Source organism: Aegilops tauschii, chromosome 4, assembly GCF_002575655.3.
Source record: "Aegilops tauschii subsp. strangulata cultivar AL8/78 chromosome 4, Aet v6.0, whole genome shotgun sequence".
Classification (NCBI taxonomy): Eukaryota; Viridiplantae; Streptophyta; class Magnoliopsida; order Poales; family Poaceae; genus Aegilops; species Aegilops tauschii.
Genome location: NC_053038.3, coordinates 16,484,585 through 16,503,790, shown reverse-complemented (window position 1 = coordinate 16,503,790; position 19,206 = coordinate 16,484,585). Strand labels below are relative to the sequence as shown.

Here is a 19,206-nt window from a genome sequence, read left to right as displayed (position 1 = left end):
TTATCTTGCTATCAAACTACTCTACTACTTATAATTTCAGCACTTGCAGACATTATCTTGCTGAAAACCACTTGTCATTTCCTTCTGCTCCTGGTTGGGTTCGACACTCTTACTTATCGAAAAGAGCTACAATTGATCCCATATACTTGTGGGTCATCAGTCCCCCGGAGGTGCACACCGCCGCTACATTTACGCGCTCGTCAGCGGCAATGGCGTCTTCGTTGGGCGTGACTCGGAGGAGAGGAGGGGAGCAAGTGCTTCAACGACGCGTCGATGTCGGAACTAAGTACATGATAGAAAGGGGAGAAGGTCCAGGAGCGGGGGAGAGAGAGGCGACGTAGCAGCCTTCCCGAACCATAGCGCTCAGCTGGACGGGCTGGTACATAATACAGAAGGGGAGGAAGACAATGTGGGTACAGAGAGGTCAGCTCGCTGGATTTAGCTGTACTTCAAGGACTGTTTTGCAAATGTGCCAGTAAATCGGTCACCGCCCAAATCCTACCCCTCTCTTTTGAATCCAACGACCCACGTATAGTTGGTGCATCTGGTGCACCAGTTTGGTCGTTCCACCAGATACATTCTCGGTGGGACTCCGTGCATCCCGGCGGTTTGGGCCTCACCACATCCAGCTTGAGGACTCCGACTCACCAAGCCCGGCTGCAAATGCTATCTATCTAATTATTTGACAACATATATTAGTCTCTACAAAAACTTTTACTCTGACTTGTACATTTTTTATACATAGGCCAGCTGATTTGTAGCCACCGTGACGTATGCGCAGTTGATGATGTTCGATCGGGATTGAACACATGGGTGTGCTTCACTTTGACCTTTAAGCTTACAGAATATTCTCCTAACTTAAAATTTTCTTTTCTAGTTCAGGAAAAAAATTGGATTCTTGCAAAATAAAACCCTTAGCTATTTATCTTGACTCATCTCGCATGAATACTCCCTCTTCATTTCTATCCAACTTGCGAATATATTCAAAGTACTCACATATACATGTCATATGCAGACGACGACACTTAAGTGAGAGGTGCGAATAGGACCACGAAGCTACACTTAGTTAGCCTTGTGGCGATTGATGGGCTCAAGACACTATCAGTACCCCGTGACCCCCTTCATCCACACATCGTCGACATCAGCAAGATAAACAACAAAGAACAGCGCTCAAGAAAAATAGAGGGTGCCTACGGAGTTGAGATGCATGCTCACTTCTGATTGCCTATCCTCCATCCTAAACCAGTAGAGGACCGACATCAATGGCGCAACGATTCCACCATCGGGATGAGCATAGGGGAGTATGGAGAGAAATTAGGAGATGGAGCGCAATTTCCAAATTGAACATGCGAACCCCTGAGATGAATGCGAGTGGTGGGTGGGAGCGGTTTGTCGTGGAATCGAAGTCAATACAAGGGATTGGGCGTGCACACGACTCAATCTATGTCCAGTGGCCATTTGAAACACCGAGCCTGCCCGTCATCCGCGTCGCAGGATGGTCATTTTTGTCTACAAATCACGAACGTAAGCCTACACCCCATAAATCCCCAACGTGGCCTGCACACCTTGCATGCACTGAACCGCCAGTGAGAATAGCGGCCACTAGATAGGCACCATAGGCTTCTGGAGACTCCCATATCTATTACAAAAAATTGTAACGTTCGTCATTTACAAAAATTGCTTAAAAATATTCAGAAATATAAAAAAGTGCTCATATTTTTTCATAAAATGCTCACAAACATATTAGAAAATATTCTCAATTTTTCAAAAATGCCATGTATTTTTTAAGAAATATATTTTAAATAAATAAATAAATCTCATGTTTTCCTGGAAAACCAAAATAAAAAACCCGCTGAAAACTAATAAAACAGAAAAAAAAACCTCAAAAAAAGGAAAAACAAACTCACTGGAAACAACTCGCTACCGAGCCTGATACTACATGGGCCGGCCGCCCCGAGCGTTCGAGAATCTGTTAGCGACCGATCTGTCAAAAAGATCTGTCTCGCTCCTTCGGTTCTTCCCCTCGCTCAATCTGTCTCCATCGTGCCGCCGCCTCGCTAGGGTTCGGCTCCACCGTCGCCGCCGCGCACCCGCGACCGCCTGCCGTCGCCGCGCACCGCGACCGCCTGCCGTCGCCGCGCACCGCGACGGCCTGCCGCCGCGCGCCTCGACGGCCTGCCGCCGCGCACCTCGACCGCCTGCCGCCGCCGCCGCCACCGCCATCCCGGCGCTTCCCACCTTCGGCCTTTGCCACGACGCTCCGTTTCCGGCCGTCTGCCCTGACTCCCAGGCAGCCATAGTCCGAGCTCGTCTACCCTGATTCCCTGACATCGACCGCCGAGCTTCTTTCCCGTCAATTCCCAGGGCTAGGCCATTCGCCGCCTTCCACGATCCATATCTTCATCGGCACCCTTTCACTTTTCCGTCATGGCAATGCAAGACCATCCTTCTCCGTGTGGCCGCCACCCCCAAATCCTGCTGGATAGAAAATGTTTAGTGGGCCAGTTGGAAAATTCCACTACCGCGAAAACCAAGAATAGCAAAGGGCATCACTTGGAGGTTTCTTTTAAAGCAGTTGACCCTCCAGCTATCTCGTTGTGCCTCGTCAGCTGCGTTGATCAGACAGGGGAGCTCTTGCCAGTAGATCCTCATATACTTGGTGAGGCTGGAGGGTCTGTACTGCTGGCTTTCACTTTCTTCGGGAGTGTCCACCATTTACCATTCACCGACTATTTCGTTTACAAAGCAGGGCCAAATTTTCCCTGTCTTCATCTTATTCCAAGGCCATATCCATCTTCTTTTGAGGCAAATTTGGTTGCCATCCTGCCTGTTAATGATAACAGTGAAGACTTTGCTGTCGTTTTTCCCCATGTTGAATATTTCGTGCTCGAGTCTCGCAAACATTACACACTCCACATTTATCGATCTGATGCAAATGATTGGCACACTCAGGTGGCTAATATCGCCGAGGATAATGAAACAAGGAAAGCTAAGTGTAAGCTATTGCTTCATGATGCCATGAGCGTGGCATATGCAGAAAATGGTATCATAGGTTGGATTGATCTTTGGTGGGGAATTCTCTTATGCAATGTCTTGGATAAAAAGCCTATCATCCGTTTTGTTCCATTGCCAGTACCTGAACCATGTGATGCTTCTGAATCCCATTTGACGTTTGAGAATCTCACCCCAAGACCACACCGTCATGTGACAATATTCAATGATTTGATCAAGTTTGTTGAGTTAGATTTTCATGTGCAAGATGCTTTCTGCAACATGAAGCGAGGAAAAGATTATGGTTGGATGGCTAGGACCTGGAGTAGATCGATTTATTCAGATATTTGGCATGATGGTCTGACGTTTGATACATCTGAGTTATCTTTCAGTGATTCAAGTTTGCCGAATCTTTTACCTGAGATGTTTGATGACAAAAACAGTTTGACATGGGGGAATTTGACCAGTGCTGGGCCTACATTAAGCTTGCACGATGACAATGTTATTTACATTATGGCGAAGGAGAGCATGTGCCACCGGACAGCATATGTACTTGCTGTGAACGGTAAAAGTTTGAAGCTCGAGTCTGGTGCGCATTGCTCTGCTGAAAACATGTTGTGGTTCGAACCAACCTATGATCCGTGTGTTCTTTTTAGGTCTTTTGGCACAACTTCAGGTACTTATGGAGCTAACAAAAATTTGTAATAACCGGAGAAAAATGTTTTTTTGTTGTTGAAAACATTAATTACTGCTATACATTATGCTTTGCAATTTTTTTTGCAGAGTCGGTTAAAGAATTTGAAACCAAAGGGACAATATCTGAAACCAAGGAAGGGCCGGCTCTCTCAGTGGTGTCGAAGCGTCTTCGCGCGCTGCGGAAGAAGCAGGATCGCATTGCGCGGATGGAGGAGTCGGTCGCCGCCGGCAAGGTGCTTAACCAGGACCAGAAGGAGGTGATGCATTCCAAGCCCACCATCGCCGCGCTCATTAACGAGCTCGAGCGCCTCCGCGTGCCACTCTCCACTGCCCTCACCAAGGAGCTCTCCACCGTCCCTGCACCTGCTGCCGGTTCCTCATCCTTCGGCTCCGATTTGTCCATCCAAGACCTCCTCGCGCTTGTCTACTTTGGCTCCCTTTTTTATGTCAAGTCACCAGACGAGTTCATCACCACCATGGTTGCACGCAAGCACGAGCGGAGCAGCTGCATCACCTACGGCTATGTATGGGATGATACCGTGGACCTGCTTACGGAGAACGACCTTGATGCAGTGTCTGCCGTGGCGGCCCTTGCCACGGCTCGCCCTGCTTCTGCGGTTGGCGTCTCCCACCATGACGCACTCCAGGCCTGTGCCCATCATGCCCGCCTATGGCTCACCCGTGCTAATGCACCGATCCACCCTGGCTCCTCTGTTACATGTGAGGGTTGATATAGGTTTGTAATTTGGTTTGTTTTGAGCTCATTGCTGATTGAAATATGTGGCTTTTCGCTGTAGATGCTGCGGTGAGGTCCAAGTTAGACAGGATCATGGCATCGGACTACTACACAGCGCACCATGGAGCTGAAAGTGTGCAGGCACTGATGAGCATGACTGTCTCACCAGAGGCACCATCACTTAAGGAGTACATAGCTGCTGAAGGTCACAAGGTAAAATAGCAAATTGCACTCTTTTGTAATTTAATATATGCTTAGCATGGTGAAGTGATCATTGCCCTGAAACTTTGTTTTGATCTTTGTTGATGATTGCTCCTTGTATTATTATTATCATCTTTGTTGTTGTTGCTGCTGCTTTTTGTGCTGGTTCAGTAGTAATGATCAATGTGGATTATAACTTTAACTAGAAAACTGTAAGGTCACTCCATTTGGGGTGTAGATTATGCTGTTTCATATGGATGTTGTGGGCCGTTGTTTAGATATAACAGATGGTGCCTGTGCATTTGTGTTCTGAAAAAAAACCCCGCTGAAATACTAACTTAACAACTAGTATGATCGTTGTATAATATTATGTGTAGTGCTACCACTATCTAGGTACAGGATGGTCTCTATTCTGATGGGTCTTCGCAGTTTGCAACATAGTAGTTGAGTTTTTGTTGTACTCCCTCCGTTCCTAAATATTTGTCTTTTTAGAGATTTCAAATGAACTACCACATACGGATGTATATAGACATATTTTAGAGTGTAGGTTCACTCATTTTGCTTCATATGTAGTCACTTGTTGAAATCTCTAGAAAGACAAATATTTAGGAACGGAGGGAGTATTAAAGATTATAAATATCATGTGCTAGAATTCATCATTGCAATCATGCAATAACATGATTTTGTATTGTACAGTTGTTCCTTTTTTACTTTGTTGGCCATTACTTAAAATGCTGGTTGAAAAGAACAGCAATCCTAATCCCTGATATCAAAACATTCTGAAAAGGGGACACATGCAAATGCTCTTGTATTTTTACTACGTTTGTGAATTTAACGGAAAAAGCTAGCATTTCTGCAGCATGAGTGGAGAAACCAAGTTTAGCGCTCTGACAATATTTGTACCCATTGAGTAAAGCAAGTTTCGACGCGGCCTCTCTGCATTGCAGTGTGCAGGGGCAAGGCTTGCGTTATATAATCCTTCCCCAGACCCCACCTGGCGTGGGAGCTTCTAGCACTGGGTCTCCTTTTTTTTGTATAAGTTAAGTTTGAGCTTCTAAAGATTTCACTTTAGAGCCCCAGATTTGTTTCTTTTGCTAAGGCGCAAAAAAAGTTTGTTTTTCCACAAGCTACAGGAATCTGAATGGTTCAAACATTTGCATGTATAATTTTACCTGAATTTTAAACACTCAGAATTATTTATTAGCTTGCTATCCATGTGCTAGAGCCATGAGTTGGTCGCGAGATCTTATGGGTTTCATCTCTAGCCTACCCCAACTTGTTTGGGATTAAAGGCTTTGTTGTTGTTGTTGTTGTTGTAGAATTATTTATTTACTGTCCATTGAAGGAACACATGCTCCTGGGACCTGGGTGCCATTTTACTCCTAGCTGTCATTTTTACTTGTTGCTTGTCTACTTTATGATTATGAGTTTAGGACTTATGACCAACATTACTTTGATAACACAACTTAATAGTTTTATATTCTTTGGGTCTGGTAATATATGTTCTTTGGCATCCTAGCTGTGTACTTGGATACTATTGCAAGAAACCTACAATGGTCATCAGTCTACAAAGCTTATATTGATCTTGTTGGTATGTTTACTTGCTGACAGGAGGAGGAGGAAGACTCCTCGCATGCCACAGAAATCTACAATGGTCATCAGTCTAATGCAGCCGATGTGCAAAATATGGTAAAGACTGGATGACCTGTGGAGTGTTTTTCTGTGCATGTAATATATTTCTGGCTTATACTAACATGCCAGCTTCAGGAAGGTAAATCCCCGGTGAACCCTCATGAGGAATATCCCTTGGCTGAGGCAGAGCAGGAGAAGTTTGATGTGGAAGAAAAAGATCAGAGGTATGCCGAGCCAAAAGAGCGACAGTTTCAGCGCCCTCGGCGATCTTTTCAGAACCAGCGAGGTGGTGATCGTGGCAGGAGGGGGGCTTACCCTAATGGCCATGGCAGGCGTGGAGGCGGCCGTGGCATGGGCAGCGCATACCAGAATGGGCGTGGAGGTGGTGGTGGTGGTGGATACCAAGGAGGTGGTGGTGAGTACCAGAATGGCCGGGGTGGTGGTGGCGGATACCAGGGCGGGTACCAGAATGGCCGGGGTGGTGGTGGCGGATACCAGGGCGGGTACCAGAATGGCAGGGGTGCTGGTGGTGGTGGTGGAGGCGGCGGCGGGTACTACAACAACAACGATGATGGGTACTAGCAGCCTAGTAACTTCAACAACAGGGGCAGGGGAGCAGGGAGTTGGCCACGCGCCGAGAGGGTTGAGGCAAGGGCATATCTGGAAGTCTGGGAGCCATTTTGCTATTATATATAACTAACTAACTTAGCCTGTCGGTATGTCACAATCCAATCCGTCCCCATGTGTGAGTTTTTTTGTCGCTGTATTGAGTGCATATGGTTGGTTGGTAAATGTGGAATCTCGTTGAAAGTAGCTTCAGGTCACATATGTTCATATCGTTGTGTTGCTTCTTTTTCCGGATGTGTGGGTCGTCATATATTTCTTGTTGGTTTTATTATTTTTGTTGGATGTCTTTCTACGTCGTTCCTGTGTTTCCTTTGTTTGTTTGTTCTGGCCGGTATCGTCCCTTTTCTTGAAAATAATAGTAATGTTTGTTTTGGTGAATGCTGATCGAGATTTCTGCTGTCTTTTACAATCCTGATAAGTTTTTTATGCAAGGTGCTAGGCGTCACTGTAGCCGATTATGCATAGTTGCGGCTAGGTCTTGTATTCGCAGGAGCGCAACTGCACACAAAAAAATGTTGCGAAGATTCTGGGAGGACTTTGTCAGGCAACTGACCCAGAAAACATTTCCGGTTTCTTGCAAGTTCTCGCTACTCAGATCGATGCTGCTCGGTAGTGCTCACTTAGGGCGCTCTCTTTCGTCTGCATGCAGAGCGCCCCACTGCTTTGTAGCCCGTGCTGGAACTATCGGTCGGGGCGGCTCAAAGAAAAAGCTTACTTATGATGACACTGGAGTGCAGTCTGAACGCGCTGCTGATCCCGAGAACTTTTATTTCTGCATAAAAATAACACCACGATAGTTCTGCTGAAAACAACATCAGTCCGGTTAGTTCTAACCAAATCATACCAAATTCATGTAAAAATATTATAAACATGGCATGAATACATAAAATAATTATGGATACGTTGGAGACGTATTAGCAAGCATCATGTGGCGAGGAAAGATCTAGGCACATATGTCCAGTCGAATATAGATAGCATGAGTTATTACTGTTGACATCACCCTTGAGGTGAATACGTTGGGAGGCAAAACCATAAGCCCCTATCTTTTTATGTGTCCGGTTGAAACGTTTTGCTCATGTGTATGCGGTGAGTGTTAGCAATCATAGAAGACTATATGATGGTTGAGTATGTGGACTTGCCTAAAGGCTCCGATACGTGACCCTTTCTGGAAAGACGATGAATTGCAGTTGCAAAGTTGACTAAGAACATAGTTTATTAGTTTTTAATAGAGTTTTTGTTTTATACTTCAATAGTGTGTTGAATTGGGACGTGGATTTTTGGGACATGCGGCCACGCGATGCCGTAATCTGAGACGTCCTGTTGTGCATCAAGATGGCTACTTAATATTGGCCCATTTGTAATACCTGACGCGTTAATTACGGACGCACTTGAATACGTCGCGTTATACATCACAGGAGTGGGCCAGACGCTATTAATGCTCGTATGAGTACATGCTCAACTGGTAAGCAGCCCTCGTCACAGGGGATGGCATAACGGATCTTGATGGTGGGCAGACATCATTAAGCATGCCCCTCGCTCCAAGCCTTGCCCTGTGGAAAAGCAGATGGAGAAGAGGAGATGGCTTTTGCAGAAACGGAGTTTAACAGGTTAGCCGGTTAAAACTATACTTGATCTGTGGTTTTCGGTTTCTTTTGGGTACGATTAAACGAGCCCACCTATAATCATCTCTCTGTGGCCTCAACCCTTAGCATGTCGATAATTTTATGGGCAACTTATGGATCTGGGTGCTTAAGTGGACCGTGGGAGATGCCTGTTTACATCTCATGTGTTAGAATTTTCCAGCCCGGTCTCGCATGTCTTTCTTTTGCTCGATTAGTGCAGGAAAAGCAAAGCAGATGCATAGCGGGCGAACAACAAGTGCTGAAAGATTAACCACCCTGGAAACGGCCCTAACCTGATTTACAATTATATTCAAAGGAAAAAATTCATTCGTTTAGAACAACATATTTCACTCGTTAAAAAAAAACAGACTCCACTCGTTCACTCGATTCAAACAAACGTTTTCAATTTTTTATTTAGAATCATTCGTTTATTTCACTCCTTTAAGAAAAATAGATTCCACTCTGATATTCAATTCGGGGTCAGGCCCATCTGCACCCGGTGAACAGTAAAAAATTCATAAAAATCTGATTTTTTTTTTCATCTAAGATGCTTGAGTGCGCCAGATGAATGCAAAATTTCATGGCTAAATTATATTCCAGGAGCTCATGGCAAAAAAGACAAAGTGAGCTTCGAACATTGTTGTTTTCAAATATTTCCCATAGATCCGAAATTTGTCTCTTTTGCCGAGAGCTACTAAAACATCCGAACTACACGAAATTTAGCACGGACTTCACGCATACAAGCATCTGGCATCACAAGAAAAAAAAACCATTTTTTACTATTTTTAATTATTTTACTATTCACCCACGGTTGCATATGCCACTCCCATTCCAATCATTTCACCTGATTCAAACAAATGTTTTCAATCATTAAAAAACAATTACACTCGTTTAAAATAGCATACTGCATACTTCACTCACTACAAAATACAGATTCCACTCATTTCACTCAATTCAAATGAATAATCTCAACTGTTTTTGAAAAGAATGATTTCATTCGTTTAGAACAACATATTTCACTTATTTATTCCACACTCCTTTACAAAAATAGATTCCACTTGTTTGACTCAATTCAAACTAATAATTTCAATTATTTTCAACAAAAATGATTTCACTCGTTTCACAAAATAGATTACACTCGTTTCGGTCAATTGAAAATGAATAATTTCAATCATTTTCAAAATACAGTGATTTCACTCATCTAAAACAAGATATTGCACTATTTTATTTCTCCAAAAGGCAGATTGAAAATATTCCCTATGTACCGGTTCCCGTGCACTCATTTAAAAAATCCGCTCTCTAAAAAATAATTTTACTAAAATAAACTTCAACTACTCAAGAAAACATGTTTCTCTTATTTCAAAAGAATAAGGTCGCTACAATCAAAATCAGATTTCACTTGTAAGTGTTGTTCTAAGCAGTTACACTGAAATAGGTTGAGCGAAATAAGTGAATTTAAACATGTTTGAAATGTATCCTAGATTAGTCTTGTTCTAAGCTACCCAAAAAATGTGTGTTAGGTTGTTCAAAAGATCACCGTCATAATCGTTGGCATATGGTTTTTGGAAGAAAAAAAGTGGCTTAAGCAATCGAACTGACCAATAGGAGGATGGTTTCCATTGATCATCGGTAATGTTGGCTAACACTTGCAGTGCATTTGTATTGAGAGACGATAAATGTTTATGTCAAAATATTTAGTCAAGCTTGTTTAATGAGAAGTTACTCTAGTTTCTAGCCAGTCCAACTAACCCAAGGGGTTTCCGCTGGGTGATGTCAAACATAAAAGGCCCTGAACTGTTTCCATTAAAACTTCCTGGGTGACTTAATGAGCTGCAGCTGAGGGGGTCCTGGTATCGCAGGCCCGACTTTTTTTTTTGCCGCCGCAGGCCCGGCTTAATTGACGTATGCTCAAATGCACTGCTCGTTTGAGTGCCCGACCCTGCCTTGTGGGCCATCTCGTGGCAAGGGCATAGGTAATATGAATGCAAAATGCTTTGTATACAACACATCAATCTCAGTATACATGCTACTCGTATTTGGACTGCACGAATCACATGGGAATGAGCGGGCCTGATACCGACCACGCGTGGCACCATGTCCACTCATGATTATTCGGATGAATTGTCACTTATTCATGATAAGTCTATGATAAAAGTTTTATGATAAGATTCCTATGTTTAAGTTTGTTGCTGTTATAATAATCAACATGATGCTTCTATGTCCGTATTTTGTTTTTATCGACACCTCTCTCTCTAAGCATGTGGACATGTTTTTCGATTTCGGTTTTCGCTTGAGGACAAGCGAGGTCTAAGCTTGGGGGAGTTGATACGTCCATTTTGCATCATGTTTTCCTACTGTTATTTATGATGTTTTTATTCATAATAATGCTTTTTTGAGTAATTCTAATGCCTTTTCTCTCATAATATGCAAGGTATACACAAAGAGGGAGAATTCCGGCAGCTGGAAATCTGGACCTGGAAAAGCTACGTCAGGCTACCTATTCTGCACAACTCCAAACAAGCTAAAACTTCACGAAGAATTTTTATGGAATATATGAAGAATATTGGAGCAAATAAGTACCAGAGGGGGCCCACCAGGTGGGCACAACCCACCTGGCCGCGCTAGGGAGCCCATGCGTGCCCTGGTGGGTTGTGCTCACCCAGGCCCACCTCCGGTGCTCATCTTCTGGTATATAAGTCATTTTGACCTAGAAAAAAAAATAAAAAGTGAGGACTTTCGGGATGGAGCGCCGCCTTCTCGAGGCGGAACTTGGGCAGGAGCACTTTTGCCCTCCGGCGGAGCAATTCCGCCGGGGAAACTTCCCTCCCGGAGGGGGAAATCATCGCCCTCATCACCACCAACAACTCTACCATCTTGGGGAGGGCAATCTCCATCAACATCTTCAACAACACCATCTCATCTCAAACCCTAGTTCATCTTTTGTGTTCAATCTTGTTACCGGAACTATAGATTGGTGCTTGTGGGTGACTAGTAGTGTTGATTACATCTTATAGTTGATTACTATATGGTTTATTTGGTTGAAGATTATATGTTCAGATCCAATATGCTATTTAATACCCTTATGATCGTGAGCATGATAATCATTTGTGAGTAGTTACTTTTGTTCTTGAGGTCACGGGAGAAATCATGTTGCAAGTAATCATGTAAACTTGACATGTGTTCGATATTTCGATAGTATGTATGTTGTTATTCCCTTAGTGATGTCATGTGAACGTCGACTACATGATACTTCACCATATTTGGGCCTAAGGGAATGCATTGTGGAGTAGCAATTAGATGATGGGTTGCGAGAGTGACAGAATTTTAAACCCTAGTTTATGCGCTATTCCGTAAGGGACCGATTGGATTCAAAAGTTTAATGCTATGGTTAGAATTATTTCTTAATACTTTTCTCGTAGTTGCGGATGCTTGCGCCAGGGGGGGTGTTAATCATAAGTAGGAGGTTTGTTCAAGTAAGAACAACACCTAAGCACCGGTCCACCCACATATCAAATTATCAAAGTACCGAACACGAATCAAACCAACATGGTGAAAGACTAGATGAAAATCCCGTGTACCCTCAAGAACGCTTTGCTTATCATAAGAGATCGTTTTGGTCTGTCCTTTGCCTCAAAAGGATTGGGCTACCTTGCTGCACTTTTGTTACTACTATCGTTACTTGCTCGTTACAAATTATCTTGCTATCAAACTACTCTACTACTTATAATTTCAGCACTTGCAGACATTATATTGCTGAAAACCACTTGTCATTTCCTTCTGCTCCTGGTTGGGTTTGACACTCTTACTTATCGAAAAGAGCTACAATTGATCCCATATACTTGTGGGTCATCAGTCCCCCGGAGGTGCACACCGCCGCTACATTTACGCGCTCGTCGGCGGCAATGGCGTCTTCGTTGGGCGCGACTCGAAGGAGAGGAGGGGAGCAAGTGCTTCAACGGCGCGTCGATGCCGGAACTAAGTACAGGATAGAAAGGGGAGAAGGTCCAGGAGCGGGGGAGAGAGAGGCGATGTAGCAGCCTTCCCGAACCGTAGCGCTCAGCTGGACGGGCTGGTACATAATACAGAAGGGGAGGAAGACAATGTGGGTACAGAGAGGTCAGATCGCTGGATTTAGCTGTACTTCAAGGACTGTTTTGCAAATGTGCCAGTAAGTCGGTCACCGCCCAAATCCTACCCCTCTCTTTTGAATCCAACGGCCCACGTATAGTTGGTGCATCTGGTGCACCAGTTTGGTCGTTCCACCAGATACATTCTCGGTGGGACTCCGTGCATCCCGGCGGTTTGGGCCTCACCACATCCGGCTTGAGGACTCCGACTCATCAAGCCTGGCTGCAGATGCTATCTATCTAATTATTTGACAACATATATTAGTCTCTACAAAAACTTTTACCTTGACTTGTACATTTTTTATACATATGTCAGCTGATTTGTAGCCACCGTGACGTATGCGCAGTTGATGATGTTTGATCGGGATTGAACACATGGGTGTGCTTCACTTTGACCTTTAAGCTTACAAAATATTCTCCTAACTTAAAATTTTCTTTTCTAGTTCAGGAAAAAAATGGATTCTTGCAAAATAAAACCCTTAGCTATTTATCTTGACTCACCTCGCATGAATACTCCTTTTCATTTCTATTCAACTTGCGAATATATTCAAAGTACTCACATATACATGTCATATGTAGATGACGACACTTAAGTGAGAGGTGCGAATGAAGGAAATATGCCCTAGAGGCAATAATAAAGTTATTATTTATTTCCTTATATCATGATAAATGTTTATTATTCATGCTAGAATTGTATTAACCGGAAACATAATACATGTGTGAATACATAGACAAACAGAGTGTCACTAGTATGCCTCTACTTGACTAGCTCGTTAATCAAAGATGGTTATGTTTCCTAGCCATAGACATAAGTTGTCATTTGATTAACAAGATCACCTCATTAGGAGAATGACGTGATTGACTTGACCCATTCCGCTAGCTTAGCACCCGATCGTTTAGTATGTTGCTATTGCTTCCTTCATGACTTATACATGTTCCTCTGACTATGAGATTATGCAACTCCCGTTTACCGGAGGAACACTTTGTGTGCTACCAAACGTCACAACGTAAATGGGTGATTATAAAGGTGCTCTACAGGTGTCTCCAAAGGTACTTGTTGGGTTGGCGTATTTCGAGATTAGGATTTGTCACTCCGATTGTCGGAGAGGTATCTCTGGGCCCACTCGGTAATGCACATCACTATAAGCCTTGCAAGCATTGTGACTAATAAGTTAGTTGCGGGATGATGTGTTACGGAACGAGTAAAGAGACTTGCTGGTAACGAGATTGAACTAGGTATCGAGATACCGACGATCGAATCTCGGGCAAGTAACATACTGATGACAAAGGGAACAACGTATGTTGTTATGCGGTCTGACCGATAAAGATCTTCGTAGAATATGTGGGAGCCAATATGGGCATCCAGGTTCCGCTATTGGTTATTGACCGGAGACGTGTCTCGGTCATGTCTACATAGTTCTCGAACCCGTAGGGTCCGCACGCTTAAAGTTACGATGACAGTTTTATTATGAGTTTATGTATGTTGATGTACCGAAGGAGTTCGGAGTCCCGGATGAGATCGGGGACATGACGAGGAGTCTCGAAATGGTCGAGACGTAAAGATCGATATATTGGACGACTATATTCGAACTTCGGAAAGGTTCCGAGTGATTCGGGTATTTTTCGGAGTACCGGAGAGTTACGGGAATACGTATTGGGCCTTATTGGGCCATACGGGAAAGAAGAAAAAGGGCCTCAAGGGTGGCCGCACCCCTCCCCTTGGTCTGGTCCGAATTGGACTAGGGAAGGGGGGCGCCCCCTTCCTTCCTTCTCTTTTTCCCTTCCTCTTTTCCTATTCCATATGGGAGGTGGAATCCTACTAGGACTAGGGAGTCCTAGTAGGACTCCACACTTGGTGCGCCCCCTCTAGGGCCGGCCTCCTCCTCCCTTGCTCCTTTATATACGGGGGCAGGGGGGCACCCCAGAGACACAACAATTGATCCTTGAGATCTTTTAGCCGTGTGCGGTGCCCCCCTCCACCAAATTACACCTCGATAATATCATTGCGGAGCTTAGGCGAAGCCCTGCGTCGGTAGAACATCATCATCGTCACCACGCCGTCGTGCTGACGAAACTCCCCCTCAACACTCGGCTGGATCGGAGTTCGAGGGAAGTCATCGAGCTGAACGTGTGTAGAACTCGGAGGTGCCGTGCGTTCGGTACTTGATCGGTCGGATCGTGAAGACGTACGACTACATCAACCGCGTTGTGATAACGCTTCCGCTGTCGGTCTACGAGGGTACGTGGACAACACTCTCCCCTCTCGTTGCTATGCATCACCATGATCTTGCGTGTGCGTAGGAATTTTTTTGAAATTACTACGTTCCACAACAGTGGCATCCGAGCCTGGTTTTATGCGTTGATGCTATGCACGAGTAGAACACAAGTGAGTTGTGGGCGATATAAGTCATACTGCTTACCAGCATGTCATACTTTGGTTCAGCGGTATTGTGAGATGAAGCGGCCCGGACCGACATTACGCGTACGCTTATGCGAGACTGGTTTCACCGTTCGGAGCACTCGTTGCTTAAAGGTGACTGGCGGGTGTCTGTCTCTCTCACTTTAGTTGAACCGAGAGTGGCTACGCCCGGTCCTTGCGAAGGTTAAAACAGCACCAACTTGACAAACTATCGTTGTGGTTTTGATGCGTAGGTAAGAACGGTTCTTGCTAAGCCCGTAGCAGCCACGTAAAACTTGCAACAACAAAGTAGAGGACGTCTAACTTGTTTTTGCAGGGCATGTTGTGATGTGATATGGTCAAGACATGATGTGATATAATGTGTTGTATGAGATGATCATGTTTTGTAACCGAGTTATCGGCAACTGGCAGGAGCCATATGGTTGTCGCTTTATTGTATGAGATGCAATCGCCATATAATAGTTTTACTTTATCACTAAGCGGTAGCGATAGTCGTAAAAGCAATAAGTTGGCGAGACGACAACGATGCTACGATGGAGATCAAGGTGTCGCGCCGGTGACGATGGTGATCATGACGGTGCTTCGGAGATGGAGATCACAAGCACGATGCTTCGGAGATGGAGATCACAAGCACAAGATGATGATGGCCATATCATATCACTTATATTGATTGTATGTGATGTTAATCCTTTATGCATCTTATCTTGCTTTGATTGACGGTAGCATTATAAGATGATCTCTCACTAAAATTTCAAGATAAAGTGTTCTCCCTGAGTATGCACCGTTGCAAAAGTTCTTCGTGCTGAGACACCACGTGTTAATCGGGTGTGATAGGCTCTACGTTCAAATACAACGGGTGCAAAACAGTTGCACACGCGGAATACTCAGGTTAAACTTGACGAGCCTAGCATATACAGATATGGCCTCGGAACACAGAGACCGAAAGGTCGAGCGTGAATCATATAGTAGATATGATCAACAGAGTGATGTTCACCATTGAAACTACTCCATCTCACGTGTTAATCGGACATGGTTTAGTTGCTTTGGATCACGTAATCACTTAGATGATTAGAGAGATGTCTATCTAAGTGGGAGTTCTTAAGTAATATGATTAATTGAACTTAAATTTATCATGAACTTAGTCCTGATAGTATTTTGCAAATTATGTTGTAGATCAATAGCTTGCGTTGTTGCTTCCCTGTGTTTATTTTTTGTTCCTAGAGAAAAATTATGTTGAAAGATGTTAGTAGCAAAGATGCGGATTGGATCCGTGATCTGAGGATTATCCTCATTGCTGCACAGAAAAATTATGTCCTTGATGCACCGCTAGGTGACAGACCTATTGCAGGAGCAGATGCAGACGTTATGAACGTTTGGCTAGCTCAATATGATGACTACTTGATAGTTTAGTGCACCATGCTTAACGGCTTAGAATCGGGACTTCAAAGACGTTTTGAACGTCATGGACCATATGAGATGTTCCAGGAGTTGAAGTTAATATTTCAAGCAAATACCCGAGTTGAGAGATATGAAATCTCCAACAAGTTCTATAGCAAAAAGATGGAGGAGAATCGCTCAACTAGTGAGCATGTGCTCAGATTGTCTGGGTACTACAATCGCTTGAATCAAGTGGGAGTTTATCTTCCAGATAAAATAGTGATTGACAGAATTCTCTAGTCACCATCACCAAGTTAGTAGAACTTCGTGATGAACTATGGTATGCAAGGGATGACGAAAGTAATTCCCGAGCTCTTCGTGATGCTGAAATTGACGAAGGTAGAAATCAAGAAAAACATCAAGTGTTGATGGTTGACGAGACCGCTAGTTTCAAGAAAAGGGCAAAAGGAAAAAGGGGAACTTAAAAAAGAACGGCAAGCAAGTTGCTGCTCAAGTGAAGAAGCCTAAGTCTGGTCCTAAGCCTGAGACTAAGTGCTTCTACTGCAAAGGGACTGGTCACTGGAAGCGGAACTACCCCAACTATTTGGTGGATAAGAAGGATGGCAAAGTGAACAAAGGTATATTTGATATACAGATTATTGATGTGTACTTTACTAGTGTTTATAGCAATCCCTCGGTAATTGATACTGGTTCAGTTGCTAAGAGTAGTAACTCGAAACAGGAGTTGCAGAATAAACAGAGACTAGTAAAAATGAACAAAGGTATATTTGATATACAGATTATTGATGTGTACTTTACTAGTGTTTATAGCAACCCCTCGGTAATTGATACTGGTTCAGTTGCTAAAGAGTAGTAACTCGAAAACAGGAGTTGCAGAATAAACAGAGACTAGTAAAAGGCGAGGTGACGATGTGTGTTGGAAGTAGTTCCAAGATTGATATGATCATCATCGCACACTCCCTGTACTTTCGGGATTAGTGTTGAAACTAAATAAGTGTTATTTGGTGTTTGCGTTGAGCATGAATATGATCTGATCATGTTTATTGCAATACGGTTATTCATTTAAGTTAGAGAACAATTGTTGTTCTGTTTACATGAATAAAACCTTTATGGTCATACACACCAACGAAAATGGTTTGTTGGATCTCGATCGTAGTGATACACATATTCATAATATTGAAGCCAAAAGATGCAAAGTTAATAATGATAGTGCAACTTATTTGTGGTACTGCCGTTTAGGTCATATTGGTGTAAAGCGCATGAAGAAACTCCATACTGATGGGATTTTGGAATCACTTGATTATGAATCACTTGATGCTTGCGAACCGTGCCTCATGGGCAAGATGACTAAAACGCCGTTCTCCGGAACTATGGAGAGAGCAACAGATTTGTTGGAAATCATACATACAGATGTATGTGGTCCGATGAATATTGAGGCTCGTAGCAGGTATCATTATTTTCTGACCTTCACAGATGATTTGAGCAGATATGGGTATATCTACTTGATGAAACACAAAGTCTGAAACATTTGAAAAGTTCAAAGAATTTCAGAGTGAAGTGGAGAATCATCGTAACAAGAAAATAAAAGTTTCTACGATATGATCGCAGAGGTAAAATATTTGAGTTACGAGTTTGGCCTTCAGTTAAAACAATGTGAAATAGTTTCACTACTCACGCCACCTGGAACACCATAGTGTAATGGTGTGTCCGAACGTCATAACTGTACTTTATTGGATATAGTGCAATCTATGATGTCTCTTACCAATTTACCACTATCGTTTTGGGTTATGCATTAGAGACAGCTACATTCACGTTAAATAGGGCACCATCAAAATCCGTTGAGACGACGCCTTATGAACTGTGGTTTGGCAAGAAACCAAAGTTGTTGTTTCTTAAAATTTTGGGGTTGCGATGCTTATGTGAAAAAATTTCATCCTGATAAGCTCAAACCCAAATCGAAGAAATGTGTCTTCATAGGATACCCAAAGGAGACAGTTGGGTACACCTTCTATCACATATCCGAAGGCAAGACATTCGTTGCTAAGTATGGATCCTTTCTAGAGAAGGAGTTTCTCTCGAAAGATGTGAGTGGGAGGAAAGTAGAACTTGATGAGGTAACTGTACTTGCTCCCTTATTGGATCACATAAATCTGTTCCTGTGACTTCTACACCAATTAGTGAGGAAGTTAATGATGATGATCATGTAACTTCAGATCAAGTTACTACAAACCTCGTAGGTAAACCAGAGTAAGATCCGCACCAGAGTGGTACGGTAATCCTGTTCTGGAGGTTATGTTACTAGACCATGACGAACCTACGAACTATGAAGAAGCGATGGTGAGCCCAGATTCCGCAAAATGGCTTGAGGCCATGAAATCTGAGATGAGATCCATGTATGAGAACAAAGTGTGGACTTTGGTTGACTTGCCCGATGATCGGCAAGCAATTGAGAATAAATGGATTGTCAAGAGGAAGACGGACGCTGATAGTAGTATCACTATCTACAAAGCTAGAATTGTCGCAAAAAGGTTTTTGACAAGTTCAAAATGTTGACTACGATGAGAGTTTCTCACTCGTATCTATGCTTAAGTCTGTCCGAATCATGTTAGCAATTGCCGCATTTTATGAAATCTGGCAAAGGGATAAACAAAACTGCATTCCTTGATGGATTTATTAAAAAAGTGTTGTATATGATACAACCAGAAGGTTTTGTCAATCCTAAAGGTGCTAACAAAATATGCAAGCTCCAGCGATCCA

General features: G+C 43.4%; 1 protein-coding gene across 1 annotated transcript; it reads left to right on the top strand.

The window, feature by feature from the left end:
* Nucleotides 1-2,289: 2,289 nt before the first annotated feature.
* LOC109741887 (uncharacterized) lies at nucleotides 2,290-7,172 on the top strand. The gene is made up of 5 exons (XM_020300975.4): nucleotides 2,290-3,667; nucleotides 3,775-4,407; nucleotides 4,485-4,636; nucleotides 6,236-6,313; nucleotides 6,392-7,172. Exons 1-5 carry the CDS (start codon nucleotides 2,428-2,430, stop codon nucleotides 6,836-6,838), a joined length of 2,550 nt encoding a protein of 849 aa, XP_020156564.1. The 5' UTR covers nucleotides 2,290-2,427; the 3' UTR covers nucleotides 6,839-7,172.
* Nucleotides 7,173-19,206: the final 12,034 nt, after the last annotated feature.